Genomic DNA, 16,425 nt, shown 5'->3' with positions numbered 1-16,425 from the left:
GCGTGAGCAAGTTGTAATCACCGTCCTCATGATGACAGACACTGAGATGATGCATCATCATTACGCAACTGTTGTGATTGTAAAGAAACATCGTATAATATCAATGATCTACAATACCAGACTTTGATATCTTTGACATATGCTCTTCAGACATGATCTTCATAATGTAAAAGAGATGACTGTCGGAAGAAATCTTGATAAAGTTTGACAAACTGTTAAAATGAGAAGAGTGATTTTATCGTGGCTTTTCTACAAATGAAAGATGACAGATGCAAAGTTGAGAAAACTATTCTTAAATTTCCAATTTACACTCCATATAGTGATTAGAGTTAGGGCATGCGATGTCACTTACTGTCAAGCCACCGCTTATCCTATCCTCGATCAATGCAAAAAGGCCACCAAGGGCACCAAAAAAGTTGTCTTCAAAGAAATGAAAACATCGAACAATTTTTCTGAGCTTCATTGACAGAGATACAGAAACTACTCCTTCCATTAGCAGGGACATTGTAAAGGATGTCATTGCTATTTCCACGATCTGCACTTGGAGTGTGTATGTCACGTTTCTTAGAACACTGAGACTCAAAGAAACAAAATCGCAATTTTGGTGATATGCAGACTTATCGCAAATGTTTTTGAAGATTTCTGTTTTAGAATTTTACTGATGACCATCTGGATTGTTGCTAAAAACAGTTCATTCCTAAAGATCCCCTGAAACATGTTCAGGAGGATACTCGACCCCAGTATCAAACGTTCCAGGGACACAAAGTACCCTGAAAATGAAGAGCCATCAAAAGAAGGCAAACACCCTGCAATCTTCCTTACTGAAACTATCATCAAATGTTTTAAATTGCCAAAATTCAATTTCTTGAACCCGCACTTCAAACACATAGCAGTCAATTACCAATAGACAATGTTGTGAAACATTTTAATTAAACAGGTCATCCCCCAGAATAAACACAATTTCAAAGAGTAACTGCTGAGAAAGATTTTAATTGAAAAAAGCTTAACAGACGACAGTGATATGCATACATTATGCATGGGTTTGTCAAGCTGTCCATCAGTGCCAAGGGGGACAGGATGGCATGGTGAGGGGCAACTGACCGAATAAAATGCAGATTTAGGGAGGGGGATGGCTGACAGACTCTTTATCCTGTAACTCCATATTCCGCCCCATTAGCAGGCCCATAGCATGGGTGACACTCCATTATAGCTGCCAGTTAGCCATGACAGGGCGCAACCACTGTCACTGTCCAACTGCACAGTTGCGGAATTTCTTGGGAACATACTGCAGATATGCGAAAGCCATTCATTATGGCGTGAACACTCAACCTGCCATACTGAACTTGTCAATCGAGGAGATTATGAATTCAGGTTAACATTTGTGAATTAAACATTTGATTCCTGATTGTCATTTCATGGCAGCAGTTCTGAGGCCATTCGTTGACTTTTATAATAGAAACACACTGTGACAGGAATGTCAAAATGGCTCGGGAATATGATTATGAAGAAACTCAGCTCCAGGGAGGGTCCAGAAGAGAAGCTGATGGTGGTTGTGGGTGGTTCCAAAATGACAGACGTGACCACAGTGATTCTCCTCAATCACTCTTCTGATTAGGTATTTGGTGTAGGAAGTAACAGAATTCTGATAATTTGCATAATATTTAGTTCGCATGACATGTGTATGTTTTGCTGTTGATGTTTTTTTCTCATCTTTCACCAAGAGTGACACATTTACAATTTTAATGTCTGCAGATGATTTGGTTTGTCTTGATCGAGCATCCTCCTGTGTTATGAAACAGATGGGGACAACATAATAGCAGCTGGATTTAAATATTTGTTTTCTAAGACTGCTTCACTTACAGCAATAGGTCGTCCACCCAGTGACAGTGCAGTGACTGAACTGCAGATTAATTTATAGAACAGGCAATAACTCCAGGAATATTTTCATGTCCACTTGGGGTATTTCAGGTGACACTCCTGAGGTCATCATTTGTGGTCAAACATGATCTCCAATGTCTTGTACTTGATTATGGCACACCATTGAGTCGCTTTTCTTCAACCATTGAAACAGTGGAGTATACCTGGTTCTATATAAACAACCACTGGGGTTTCCTGGCAGAACAGATCCCGAATGTCCTACGCTTGTCATAAAAGATTGAACATTGAAGTTTGTCATGTTCCATATATCCATAACAACTGGGGTTTCCTGGCAGAATAAGAGCCTTAATAGATCATTGCCCACACCGTCAATCACAGATCAGTCTGGCCATGACTCCAATATATACAATCTGCTGGAATATTGTTGGAATATTGCTCCTGATCATTTTTCACAACAATATTTGTTTGAAAGTGTATCAGTTTCCATGGATACACCAATGCTGTATTTGACCAAAAATATATCACATCACCAGGAGACATTTTGAAGATCAACAGTTCTTTGGCCCTGTTTCACAAAGTGATCATAGCATTGAAAAGACAGCATGAGAGTAAAGTCAAAATCTAATTCTCATAACAGTCTTAAAGTTACAATCACTTTAAGAAATAGGGACATGAATCCATTGAGGTTTACATGAAGGTGGACAGAGAACAGCACCAGATCCGTTTCGCCATCTGACAGCCAGGACAGGAGGGCACAACAGAAGCCACCACTTGGCTGACATTTTCCCCATGGTCATAGGATCAGGTGGTGGCCAGATACCTCAGCTTGACATTCTCCTCACAAAGTTGCATGATGAGGTGGTAGGCAAATACTTTGACTTGTGAGCAGCCATTAGATGTCAATTTGTCATGCTTCTCTTCCTGTAACAAGTCACACGACTTTTGATCCCAACTTGAGTGATGTAACAGACTTGGTGAAAAGAATCAAGTGTTAAACATCCAGCAATATGAGTCCTGCTCCAAGTGGTGTTGTCAAATTCCTTTCAGTTCTTGGTTACAACAATTGCCGAGGGGCTAGTCACTGATACATGTGAAACATGCACAAAACCATGAGATGGCGACTTTTAGTTGCAAAAACTATCTTTGATGTTTGCAGAGAAATTTAAATTAAACTTGTTGATATTGGTGGAGGGGGGGGGGGGGGGGGGGGGCATTTGACAAAGTCAAAATACATAGTTTAGTAATAATTATCAAAAGGTTGAGTTCGGTATTCTAGAATTTCAAAAGAACATCTGGAGATTTTATGTAAATATAAGTTTTCTTTTAAATTGTGATAATAATATTAAACAAATTCAACCGGAAAAGGGTTTTATCGCATGAAACAGTTTTTGCTATTATCATTCAATGTTTCATTAATTGAACTGATAGTGCATCTTTAAACTTTCTCAGACAAGACCTTCTAAAATCTCAAGCAAGGTTGAGCTGAAAAACTGGCAAAATGGCAACTGCTATTATTAATCACTGCTATGCATGTTTCAAACCCCATCATATGACATGCCACTTGTCCCCTTTGTACAGTACTGTTTGTGACCCACTCATCCACCATTGTTAATGCAATCAGATAATCCTCCACCACAGGCCAGTCCAGACAAATATTGCTCCAGTGGTATTTTCTCTGATGGAATGATGTCCCTGGTCCTCAAAAACAACAAACTGCCCTATCAGCCAACCATTTCTCACATCTGTCAGAAAAGTGTGACAGAAAGAGTGGATCTTGTTAATCTGCACATCAAACATGGGCTGAAGACCTCTGTAAATCATGCAATCTTGAAGACTGAATGGCTAACTTTGACCTCATGGCCCAATCTGGATGGCCATTGATGGAACTCCAATATGGCTGCTCAGTCATTCATAGCACAGGTTGGAACAAAATTAGAATTAGAGAGTTACAACTGGGATGATTTGATAATGCCAGACCCCTTCTGTGTAGCGGTGGCCCTCAAACAAAGAAATGAGAACCATTGCTCCTGTGGGAGAACAAATATGTTTAATTCCTGATGACATGGTTTCGTACTTCTGTGACAATGATTGCAAAACTAGTCCCTGCTTTTGTTTTTGTTAACATGACATGACCTTCTAGATGATTGACATGATTATACTAGTAATCAGCCCTTAATTCTCCATAAAATCAGAATCCACTTCAAAATTAATCTGAATCAGACATTTTGAAAGATGACAGTCACAAGAAAATTGGAAAAAGAATGATTTAACTCCATCACACAGTTACATACCCAACAACATTAAACAGAAATCCCTATCTGCAAGATACTTGAAACAACTTGAAGCTTTCAAACTTAGCTACATATTAAATGTATTTACATTCTTTTTTCATTTTGACACTGTAACACCAAAGTAGAATATTGAAAGTTTTTTTGTAAAGTAATCGGATGTCAACTTCCCAAGAACATACACTGATATCTATCAAATTCAGATAATTAAGAAAACCCAATAAATCAGATCTGTCATTAGTCAAGTCAAAGATATTTATTACATTTAAGATCTCTGGTCCAGACACATAGTAGTTATGTATTAGTACAGAGTTTTACATATTTGGATAAATCTTAATTTGTAACAGTTCGTTTCCAAGAGAAATAGCTTGTTTGACATATAAAACCAGTTTTAATACGACACCATAATCTTTTATCCTTCAAATAATGAACAGCTTTCCCTTTCCGGAGTTGCCTATAACAACCATTATCAAGAACTAACAGCTCCCATCAATCTTTAATCCCCCAAAACAATGACAAATGAACAAGGGAATTGTATTGGAATAAAGTATTACATGACTTGAGTCAATAATTACAATGATATGCATCAATGATTGCGTGTGTGTACATATAGATATTAATATTATGTTGATATATAACATTTTGTTCAATGATGCAGGACACATGTCTCACTCCCTCCCTAAATGTCTACCTTGAGAATTAATTAATTCCAAATTAAGTAATGGATAAGGTAACCAGCCTGTAGCTCTATTGTAGAGCTAAGGTGATCGTAGCTCCCATACATACTTTAATAACATAGACTGACGGCAGTCACAGTGCTATGATTGCTCTGTGGAACGGAGCCCAGGAATCTTGAAAATGTTACAAAACAGACTTTTGAATGATAACTCTATAAGTCTATACATATGTGCTCATTGCAGTCAGAACAATCCTATCCTAGGTACTGTCTATTGTTTTCCTATGCCATGTTTTCCTATTCACCATTATTCGTTTCTGATAATTGAGCTACATCCAGAACAATGTACTTGAGCTCATTCCCTTCTCTCCAACCAAACCCCTTGTTCATTCTTCATTGTTATACGGTCAATCTGTCACATTAAAACAGCATAAATAACATGTAATTGCCTGTCTCCCTCTCCAATGACCACAGCACATGACCACATAGGGACATTAAAACCCTGTTCTCCAAACACCTCTTAACCACAAATGACCACCATGTTCCTGGAAATGATCCTTACAATAGCCAGTCCCCCAGGACCATCAATTCAAAGTATGTAACTTGTAATGTCTCCCTGAGGTCTACTTTTGCATATCTAACCAATCAAATTGAACGTTCTGCTTGACTTGATGAGCCATGACCAATCAAATTAAGCTCAACCTCTTTCCACCAATCAGACTTCATCATTCAAATGCCTCCTAGCTGTGAGAGTGTTAAATCAGTTTATGACCATGTGCTGCTTACATGACAACTAACTTAAACTGTATAGGCCTCTTCAGACAGATTTTATTGGCTAATCTAATGTAAGGGCTTGTTTCCCTTAACATGCTATGTCAACTGACCAACACCAACTGATCCCAAGCCCTTGAGACAAGCTTCACATCAACACTGGACAAATATATTTAGACTTCATAAACACTATCAATAAAAGCTCATAAAACTTTAAAAGCTGACATAACGATGACTATTCACTGGTAATGAAAGCTTGTGTATCTCACTCATGTAAATGTCAAAAGGCATAAATGACTCTTACTGGCAACGCTTTAAGTTCTATAACACTGAATACACAGCTGTAATGTTGGTTTAAAGTAGAAAGAAAAGGCACATTAATCTTTTTTGATACAAAATAACTGATACATATGTTCCAACAACTCATTATCCATAGGGAACTGCATCTTAGATGAAACTGAGAATAAGATCCTCCAAGACATGAACACACAAACTGCTAAATCTAAAGAAACCTATGATTATATTCCCCACACCTGAACTGTTCAATCTCATCTACCAATTTGATCGGCCATCTTAACTCTACCTTATCACAACCGAGCCAATCAGAATTTCCTTTTTAGCCAGGCAAACAGGTGCTCTACTTGAGATAACTACAGATTAATGGACACCAAATGATTTCCAAGATAATTACAATAAATCTGCACTCCCCGGGGAGCCATGACAATGACACTTCCTGTTTGCCTTTTTCCTTCATGCTGCATAGATGGACATGATGATAAGCCAATAAAACTCTGCATCCTGTACGTGGATATTCTACAAGTGTTTTACTGCATACTTAGTATTTGTTGGGATAGCAGTATTACAAATCAAGATTACCATAAATAAAAGTTCCAAGAAGACAATCAACAATGATAATTTATCAGACTGGGTCTGACAGAGTACGTGCCACTAACTTTGATGCAGAATTACACAGGACCAATGCAACATGATCTAGAAATGGTTATGCATTTGTCTAGTTTTTGCCCATTTACACAAAATTGATACAGAATCCATTTTCATCAATAGTGCAGTGGAGAATAGCATAGCTGTCTGATGACAATTCATCATGGTTATTATCTGTTTATTAGTTGTCAGACAAGCAGATGCAGTAAAACCTGCAGTATAAGGAAACAAAATTGTGGAACATTATAGGAAGTTTCAAGTAGGAAGACCAAATATAATAGATACAAGCACCAGGGGGCTTACGTAACAACGAATGAAGATTAAATGGTTTGAAGGTGAAAGTAAATGCTCAATTTACAACTTCCACAGCTATTACAACCCTGCTTGTGAGAGGAAATGAGAATAGGGATGACTATAGTCTGTTCCAGTGTGATTGGGGGCAGAACCTTTCAATCCCTAGTCACTCTTGTTAGAAGACAAACGCTACTTCCATCTACATGCTAGAAGAAACATGGGCATTATTTGTATCCTACAACTATAAATATGCAAAATGACACATTTCTATGAATATGATTAAACATATACTGTTGACATAAATACAAGGAAACCTTTTTAACTTGTGGGTATGACTGAATGTGTGTTGTTTTGGCTGCAGTTGGATTTCACTGTGCTGATAATGCTATACCATATGAGCCAAAATGACTAAATGTGTCTGTGTTTCCTGATCTTTTACACTACATTTTACTCATTGTGTAAGGGAGGATTGAGTTAAGTTTACTACACCGGAAATGTTACTAGACTTGTTGCTAAAGTTACGGAACTGTTATAGTGAAAATACTGGATTCCGCTGAGACTGCAATGTTTCTTTGCCTTAACAATCCATCAGTGAAAGTATTTTGAGGTAATGAAGTCTTACTGAGTATGACAACTTGCAACAACCCTCGTGAAGCTTTCCCACCATTCTTCAACCAAGGCATCTGATTTTCAGTCTATTGGCACAAAATTCTGCTGACTTGAAACTCTAAGGGGAGACAACTGTTGGCTCACCTTTCATCTGGAAGAAGTTGAGGGTCTGGACGGCATGTAAAGCAGGTGTGTTGTCTAACGTCAGCTCGAATTCCGGCGACACCCTTGGAGCAAGTTCCATCTCCTTGTTAAAGTTGGTGTCAGCAGCAGCTACTCGGTCAATCAGTCCATTTGATACCTGAAACCATGTTAGACATTGTGAATGGCTTTAGTATGATAGTAAGTAAGTATAACACAGTTCTAGCTAGAGATCCCGACCAGGAGATATCGCCTTGCATACTTTGAAATGCACTTCCACCTTCATTGGAAAGGCTCTCCTGAACAGCCAGGGCAATTTATCACTGTTGAAGGGTTACTGTCATACCCTCAACCGTTATCATAAGAAGAAACTGTCATCTAGTATACAACACAGTAGGGATTGAGCAGCATAGGTCCTTTGTACCTCTTGTTTGTTGCTCAAGCTGACTAAGTGATGATTGTGACATTGTGTGACATGACTATAAATGTGTGTCAGTCTGACTGATCCAGACCTGTTTATTTACAGTCTGCTATAATCTTGATGGATTATTGCTGACATTGGTGTAGTGAAAAAATTAATTCACTCTAGCAATAAATGGAATTATTGTCCTTAGCGAGTGAGTCTGGTTTTATATAACTTTTCACATATCTCAGCAATATAACTGTCAGGACACCAGAAAAAGTGGGGTAATGTAATCCTTCAATATGAAAGGCGAATGCTTAAACACCAGGCTACCCTACCACCTTTTTGTCCTTACAAATACCACTGTAAATTACCTCATAGTTCGTAATAATGTACACACTAAATTTAGATTTTGATATACCTTCCAAGGAGGCATGTATTCTCACCAACAGATTGTAAACCTTTTGTAATATTTGTTTACACAAAGAAATGTGCATTCCTCTTTAGGATGAAGAACAAACAAGAAAACAGTCACAGAAAATAAGAATTAAACAATTCAAGATGTAGTAATGTGTAATTCTCTTTAGAATCTGACAGGGCAGGCTGATTTTCTCTGCTAAAGCCATTTCAATAACAAGGATTGGGGTGGAGGGTGGGGGATTCACTGGCTGCACTTAATGAGACTGTATGTGTTCCCTCAACAAATGCATAGAGACACTGCGTGTATTGTCCACAAATCATGGTGTGTGAAACCACTTAACTATCAACACTTCACTTTTGTCTCATCACAGCCAGCAAAGTGACGACAAAAACTGTGGGAAAAAGCATGCAGAAAAGATGCAGTTTCAGTACTTCAGCACAAATTATCTCCCTTTGAATCTACATTGATTGATATGAAGTGGCATCACTGGCAGAGGGGTGTAGAGGGTACATGCCCTTTTTCAGTCACCTTACGTGTCAACATGTCCCATGTGTTTTGTTCTCTTTGAGACGTGGTAGAGTGAGTCGCCCCTCTGGGCTTTCACAGATCTCAGGCAGCACAGGCATTGTTTCTGAGCCATGTGTGTTAAACTGTGTGAGACTATAACAATGGTGGATACCAACCTGTAGGACACCAAGGTTATCTCAGCATGGTTGATACACAGTGTCAATGCATAAAAAATAATTCACACTGCATGTCTTGTAGTTTTATAGATGAAGAAGGACATATTATCCCTGGATGGGTTGCATATTGTTTGGGTGAATGTGTACATGGCACATATTGTTTTCTAGACTTATCAGAACATATTAACAATGACTACTAGCATAACACCATCATCTAACAACTTCTTACTTGGAGTATATGCTTACCGTACTACTTCATGAGGTGAAATCATTTCACTTGATGAATGAAGGAGTTAGCAAATACATGTACTCCGAAACATTGTATTCCTCATAATAAAGAAGTTGACATCCATATATTCTCTTCCTTATGTGTATCACTTCTAAAAGCCTTTCAAAGACCTAGATATAACACTGTCATCCTAGCAACTACTATTTGTAAAACAATGCTATGGTAACAACTATTATGATAATAACACTGTCCTCCTAAAAACTACTTCCAGCTATAGCACTGTCATCCTTACAACTATTCAGATTATGTTGTTCAGCAATTCATCTTCAATTTCCACTGAGGTAAACTCCCTTCAAGGTAGTAGAAGACAGGCCTTGCAATAAAATCTGACACAGGGTCCCTAGGGCGCATGTATTGCCTGAATTCTCAGCTTTCTTCACACAAGGCGATTGAAGAAAATACATTAATATTCTAAACATGGCTTTCTGTAAGCTTGCTTATGCTGATCCATCCTTCCTAAAATAGATCTGATATATATTTTCTTAAATGAGAAAGAAGTCTCCCAGGGGAGAAAAAAGGAAAGTTATGTGCAAATGGACCAACTAATTGATTGCAAATTCCTATATAAGTAGTAACAACAGATCCCCGTGCAAGGTAGAATAAACAAAACAGGATCAACTTCCCCTAGAGCAGCCGTTTCCACATCTAGCTTCTAATTTACAGCTATGGATATAATGAAGAGCTCAGGCAGCAAGAAATAGAAAGTTAGTTTGGTGTATAATTTCTGTTATCATGGTTATTTAGCAAAACAAAATGAGACAATGGTGGAGCTTGTTAATTTGACTCTATCTCCTCAATTACCTCCAGGGATAGCTGCAAGAATGTGCATGCAGCATAAAGCATTTTAAATAATATTAGTACCATAAAAATAACTCATCATAAAAGATCAGGGTTTCACCAGACACAAAATACTGCATCCCTTAGATGCATCTTTCTATGAATGGATGCAAAAAGGTTTAGATTACATGTTATTCCATAAAACTGTTATTTCTATTCTTGGTTGGAAGGGGGGCATGGGTATGGGTGGCCCAGTCGTCTAAGTTGCCGCAATTCGCTGTGCAGAGTTGCGTACCTTGGGCATGCCAGAAACCCATGATTGTGGGTTCGAATCCCGGTTCACCCAATTATGTTTCTAGGTTTGTCAGCACCATACCCATTCATCGAGGGCTTCACCAAAGTGGTAAACATCTGAGACCTGCATCACTTCGGGCTTTCCTCCCACATTAAGCTGACACCATGATATAACTGGAATAATGTTAATAGCGGTGTTAAACCCAACTGACTCGGTTACTATTTCTATTCTGGTAAGAAATACACTCAGCTTAGAGTGTCACTGGTTGATTTTCTTCAAAATAACATTGAAATCCCCATCTGCAACAGGCTAAAAGCTTCTGAGGATTGATATGACATCAGCAAATTTCTTGGAAATCAAGTTAAGTGTGTCACATGTTACAAGACTGGGACCCCATGTTCCTACCTTGGACCCCCCAAATCATAACTGAGAGTCTTCTTTTCTTGAAAATAGATAAGACCCAGGTAAATCCCTCAAAGTCTTTCACTTTATATACAACTGAAGTAATGCAATTCAAGATGGTGAAGAGCACGCCATGATGTCTGTGAAAGACATAACATTGACTGGCAATACTCTCCAGTTTCATCTTCAATACCTTGATACCGTTGTATTGAACCTTGTACAGATGTGTGGTCTGTATGTCGACAAATACGACAAAGCCTTTTCTTGTCATCACATCAACAGAAACAATAAAAACTCAAAAGAAATAAGCAAATGAGTTTTCCACCTCTGTGTTCTATTCCTCAAGCAGTGCAGACCAATCTAGCAGTAAACAGTACTGTTATGACAGTCACGCCACAACACAGCTCAGCCTGATCGCAAGTCAATACCAACTCAGAAAAATTAACTCACATGTTTGAAAAAGCAACTAAGAGCGAACACAATGCACAAGTTGTGCACCAAGCAACTGTTTAACTCACAACTTAAACCCTCTCCCGTGAATGTTCTGTTTTTTACTTGCGTCAGGTTACGTTATTCAGTGTTGTTCCGTGGCAAGGTATATGCACAAGAAGGCTCTGCTCACAGATGCACCTCTCTGGCAGAACATGATACCATGTCATTATATCCATCAGTCACTTACACACACAACTCCTTCCAACTCCACCACAACTATTTACAAACAAGCAACCTTTTTAAATGTATATATATATTTGAACACAGCTTTCACATATTTCAGCACCAAAGATGTCTGCATCTTATTTTCACTCCGAAAACTGTCTGCATTAAACATTTTTATTGGTAAAAAATCTACATGCTTATTTTGACAATATTGCTTGAATTCTGAGGTATTGTAAAAAGAAAACAAGATTGTTTGAGTGTTTATTGTTATGTTCACAACAGATGAACAAGACATGCAACTACATGCCTTTGTATGATATGTCTGTGAAAATAATAATCTACAATTCTCTTATTCATTTTGCATGTGATATGTCCTTCATATACAAATATATATAAAAATAACATTAATTAATAATTTTGTGTATCAATCAAGAAATTACTGTTTACAATACTTTTACATACAGACACAAGAAAACATTTCCTGCAAAAGGGTTTTTAATGCATCATCATGTGTTATTTTAATATTTCCAGTAATCAATGGTTGTTTCACATGTGAAGCAATATATTGAACAATATAATAAATGTTAATCCTAGGGACAATACCTAAGTAGATGTTCATCAGACAAAATGAATCATGATTAATAGACATGGATTTTACAAGTTGACACTGCAACAGATAGCAAACCCCAGTGGACCAAATTTACAACATGGTGTTGTCCGAGAATGCACTGAAAACACTCGAGAATTAGTTCTGGCCAATCAAGCAGATAAATGCATAACGTGCATTCAACAATTTAACACGCTAGAGATGAAAGCACCACGCTAAGGTACAAATCACACCCACACACACGTTAGATGGTGCAGAACATCGTAAAGATAAAAAGCCCAGCCACAAAAAACATAGCTAGTGGTCAGGAAGACGCCACATACTGTCATGTGATACCAGAGGATCAGTAAAAAATATCAGCCGTTGAGTTAACTGCTGTTTAAATTCAACTTAAAATTATCAGTCAGATTTTCAGTGATAAGCAACACCAAGAGTGTTTGACTGAATATAAGGTCACTCTCGATCCTTGTGATGCAACCAACTTCTTCACGTCATGGAGATATTAATCTTTCCTCAACTATGACATAAAAAAGTTGCTATTTCTGGGGAGCTTGAAAACATGTAACACTGTTATGATGTACTCCATCTGATTGTAAGCCATAAATGACACTTGATGCTTTCCTTACTTTTAACCTTTCAAAACAAAATGTTGTTGAATTGTATTACAATAAATATGGAAATCTTGCCATCCATATTGAAAGAATTAAGTTTTGACTTAACACAATACGTCCACCTAATCAATCATTCCGGAAGAGATACAGGGCATGGTCTCAACTTACATCTCTTGTCCATCAACATTGTGTACAAAACTCAATAATGTATTTACTTCATAGGGAATTCAATTCAAGGCATACATTATTTCTTTTGAGAAGAAACTATGTTTTGATTACATTACCTATACAAGCAAGCAAAAATACAATAAAAAATGGAAATATCCCCCTTCCTGGCCATGGCCAAATTGTGTTACCACATCATAGGAGGCATTATTTCATCATCAGATGTATATATAGTTCCAGGCCATGTTGCCACAGCGTCTCTAGACACATCATCTCAGCATCATGTTGGGTCGGAAGAGATTTCCCTTTCAGCATCTTACTCCATGGAATTCTTGCAAGAACAGTAAAAGCATTTAACAATTTCTTTTTTTATAACCCATTTTTTTTCCAAAGTTGGAAATCCCATCAGATATGTTCAAAGGCAAGGAAACACTGCTCTCTTTGATGTCCTTCTATTAAAACAGTTCCTGTCAAATGTTTGGTCCAAATTGTGTAAAGCCATGTTGAAACTCATACAAAGGCATAATTGTCATTGATAGTAATGCTTTCCATATATCACTTGTTAAATTGTACAAATGGGACACTCAGCACGTTTCAGTATTTCATAATGATAATTGCATTGTTAAAACTTTTTTCAGTTTTTCGGGAAAGACGACATGGATGTTTTCACAAGGTCTTATGCCATGTTCAGCAATTTGAAACACTTAAAACAGTGCCTGCAAGGTTGTAATGAGATCCAGTGCATCCAAACCAAGGGAGGCAGTGTCAGTGTAGCAGGGCATGGAGTCATCCCACAGATGACATCCTTACCTTATCAGTGTAGCAGGGTGTGGTGTCATCCCATAGATGACATCCTTACCTTGTCAGTGTACCAAGGCGTGGAGTCATCCCACAGATGACATCCTTACCTTGTCAGTGTAGCAGGGCGTGGAGTCATCCCACAGATGACATCCTTACCTTGTCAGTGTAGCAGGGTGTGGAGTCATCCTTACCTTGTCAGTGTAGCATGGCATGGAGTCATCCCATAGATGACATCCTTACCTTGTCAGTGTAGCAGGGCGTGGAGTCATCCCATAGATGTCATCCTTACCTTGTCAGTGTAGCAGGGCGTGGAGTCATCCCATAGATGTCATCCTTACCTTGTCAGTGTAGCAGGGCGTGGAGTCATCCCATACATGACATCCTTACTTTGTCATTGTCGCAGGGCATGGTGTTATTACCATGTCAACCTGCTGCCAAGTTAAACTATTAGCCAAGAATCCAATCTTGGATCAGAATGTCTGTGGGTTGCATCCCATCAAAGGACTCAAACATTTACATGGCCACTAATATGGTGGCCCGGGGTCTGTTAACAGGGAAAGTATGTAGCTAGAGTAAAGTCATCCGTGTATGGCCATCCTTATCTTGGACAAGGCATAAATCACTGTTTCATTTCAAGCACAGGACTTGGGAATTATTTATCCACATCTTTTTCTTTGTATTTATACATGGAAGCTGTCTATTGCAACTGGACCTGACACTGACGTATCTATAACAACCATGCTTGTTATTCCTCCCCTCAATCACAAAAGAGTTCCAAATGAGTGACACAACATTCATTACTCCTGCAAGCTGATGCCTCAAACAAGGGAAGAACAAGCTGGTATTTTCATCACTTTCACAATAAAACCAGGCCTTAAAGGTTTGTATGTTTACCTATACATATGAGCCGACAAAATATTTCAGGAACTCTCTAATACAGCAAGCTTATTCTTGCTTGGGGGATAGGCCTCTGCTGTAGCTGCTGAATGTTGTAGTTGGAGTGGTATGCTGTCTCTCCTCTTCATGGCAGTGATATATGGCAAAGGTGAAATATAGTCAGGGCAAAGGATGTCATCAAAAGTAATATCTGTTACAAGCATGAGTCCTTACAGTGTTTGACCTAGCTGTGTCATCATCCCCTGACCATGTGGACAGTTGCTCATACCATCAGCCACTGGTGTCCCTTCTCCTAATCTCATTACTCACCGGCTGTCATCACACAACAACAAATTGCTGACTGCTGGTTTAAACAGCAATGTCTGACTGACTTGCATTCAGAGGTGAATCCAGGGGTGGGTGTGTTTGTTTTTATTTACTGCTAAGACAATAATATCAATGTTTGAGACATCTAGAACTATACTTCATATGGCCAAATATGTTCCATAAATTAACATGACTAAATTACACTTTTGTCATGGCTGTCAAATGACGGACAAGCAGGCCATGACATACGTTCAGTTTAGTCAGTTGAACATGAAATATGTGGACTTGACACTCAATACTTGTCTTATTTTCCATTTTTTAACTGCAACAACTTTATTTAAGAAGAAACTGCAACAAAGAAACAAACATGCTCAAAGATATCACACTAAAAGGACTGGTACATTGACATATTAACAACTTTCAGGATCTATCAGCCAATACAGATATGTAATCAGGAATATATCATTCTTACGTTATGTTTATTTTTGCACCATAATTCACAAAAAGAGCTAAATGCAACAAGCTCATATCTCGGAGGCGGTGATATAAACGATTCCATCTTCCACAAATTACTTGAGTGCAGTTGCCATGAACAAAATGATTCATTTTACCACATGTATGTTTACAGGATGAAAACACAGATTTGAATCTTGTTAGTAAACACTGTCATAAGAAATTGAAATAAACGACAGATGATGCAGAGGCTATGCTGAGGAGTATGTGTGTGGTATAATTTATCCACCTTCAAAGCCAAAGAGTGTGCCCCTACATTCAACTCCAACATTCGTATCATTGACTTCACAAGAACCAAAACTATCTATCATAAATTTGCAAACATTTACGTTTTTTTCCTTCCAATTAGCAGAGGTTGAAAGACAAGGTTGGGACACACCACACATCCTTTTTATATTTCCCCTCAAAGTATGACAAGTCAACCACCTCAACCAGCAATTTCTTTCAATTAATGTGCGGTTTGCGATAAGCTCCGTAAAGTATAGGATCGCAATAAGGGCCTACATTCAACATGGATTCTTGCTGCAGTAATGAAATAATAGTGAGCTGGAACAACCAGTGCTGCTGCACTAGATTATTCCCTCCTGCCACCTGCCAAATTTGCCAAATACAGAAATGGATTTCTTTTAATGGTAGGGAACCGGCCTTTTCATGTTGGGACAACAAATTTGCTGGTTACTTCATTATGGAATTGGGTCAAGAGTTTTGGCAGTTCTAGATTTGGTAATCCATTTTGCCAGCAACAGAATTTCAATGTTTTGTAATAATATAGTTAGTGGTCTTTGAAGATTGTGAATGAAAAACAAACCCATAAGCTTAGTTTGATCTCACACCCTGTTGACTAGGATTGAGCGCAAGTCACCTAATACATCTTACAAAAATAACACCCGATGTATGAAGCATTTGTGAAAACATTTAAACATTTCCCCAAAAAACATGGCATGACATTTATAAATTTTACCTTAAAAAATGTCTTCCTTACTTCGATAAGACTTTATG

General features: G+C 38.2%; 1 protein-coding gene across 2 annotated transcripts in view; it reads right to left on the bottom strand.

Annotated features, from left to right (window-relative positions):
- The window catches only part of LOC124119871 (E3 ubiquitin-protein ligase TRIM9-like), a 199,524-nt gene that overhangs the window by 64,253 nt on the left and 118,846 nt on the right, over window positions 1-16,425 (bottom strand). For both annotated transcript variants that reach the window (XM_046482539.2, XM_046482545.2), the window contains exon 4: window positions 7,603-7,759. In XM_046482539.2, the coding sequence (XP_046338495.1) occupies window positions 7,603-7,759 (157 nt within the window). The remainder of the gene's footprint in view (window positions 1-7,602; window positions 7,760-16,425) is intronic.

This window comes from Haliotis rufescens, unplaced genomic scaffold (genome assembly GCF_023055435.1).
Source record: "Haliotis rufescens isolate VD_foot unplaced genomic scaffold, xgHalRufe1.0.p SCAF_3, whole genome shotgun sequence".
Classification (NCBI taxonomy): Eukaryota; Metazoa; Mollusca; class Gastropoda; order Lepetellida; family Haliotidae; genus Haliotis; species Haliotis rufescens.
Note: the sequence above shows the minus strand (reverse complement) of the source record. Positions and strands in the feature narration are given on the sequence as shown.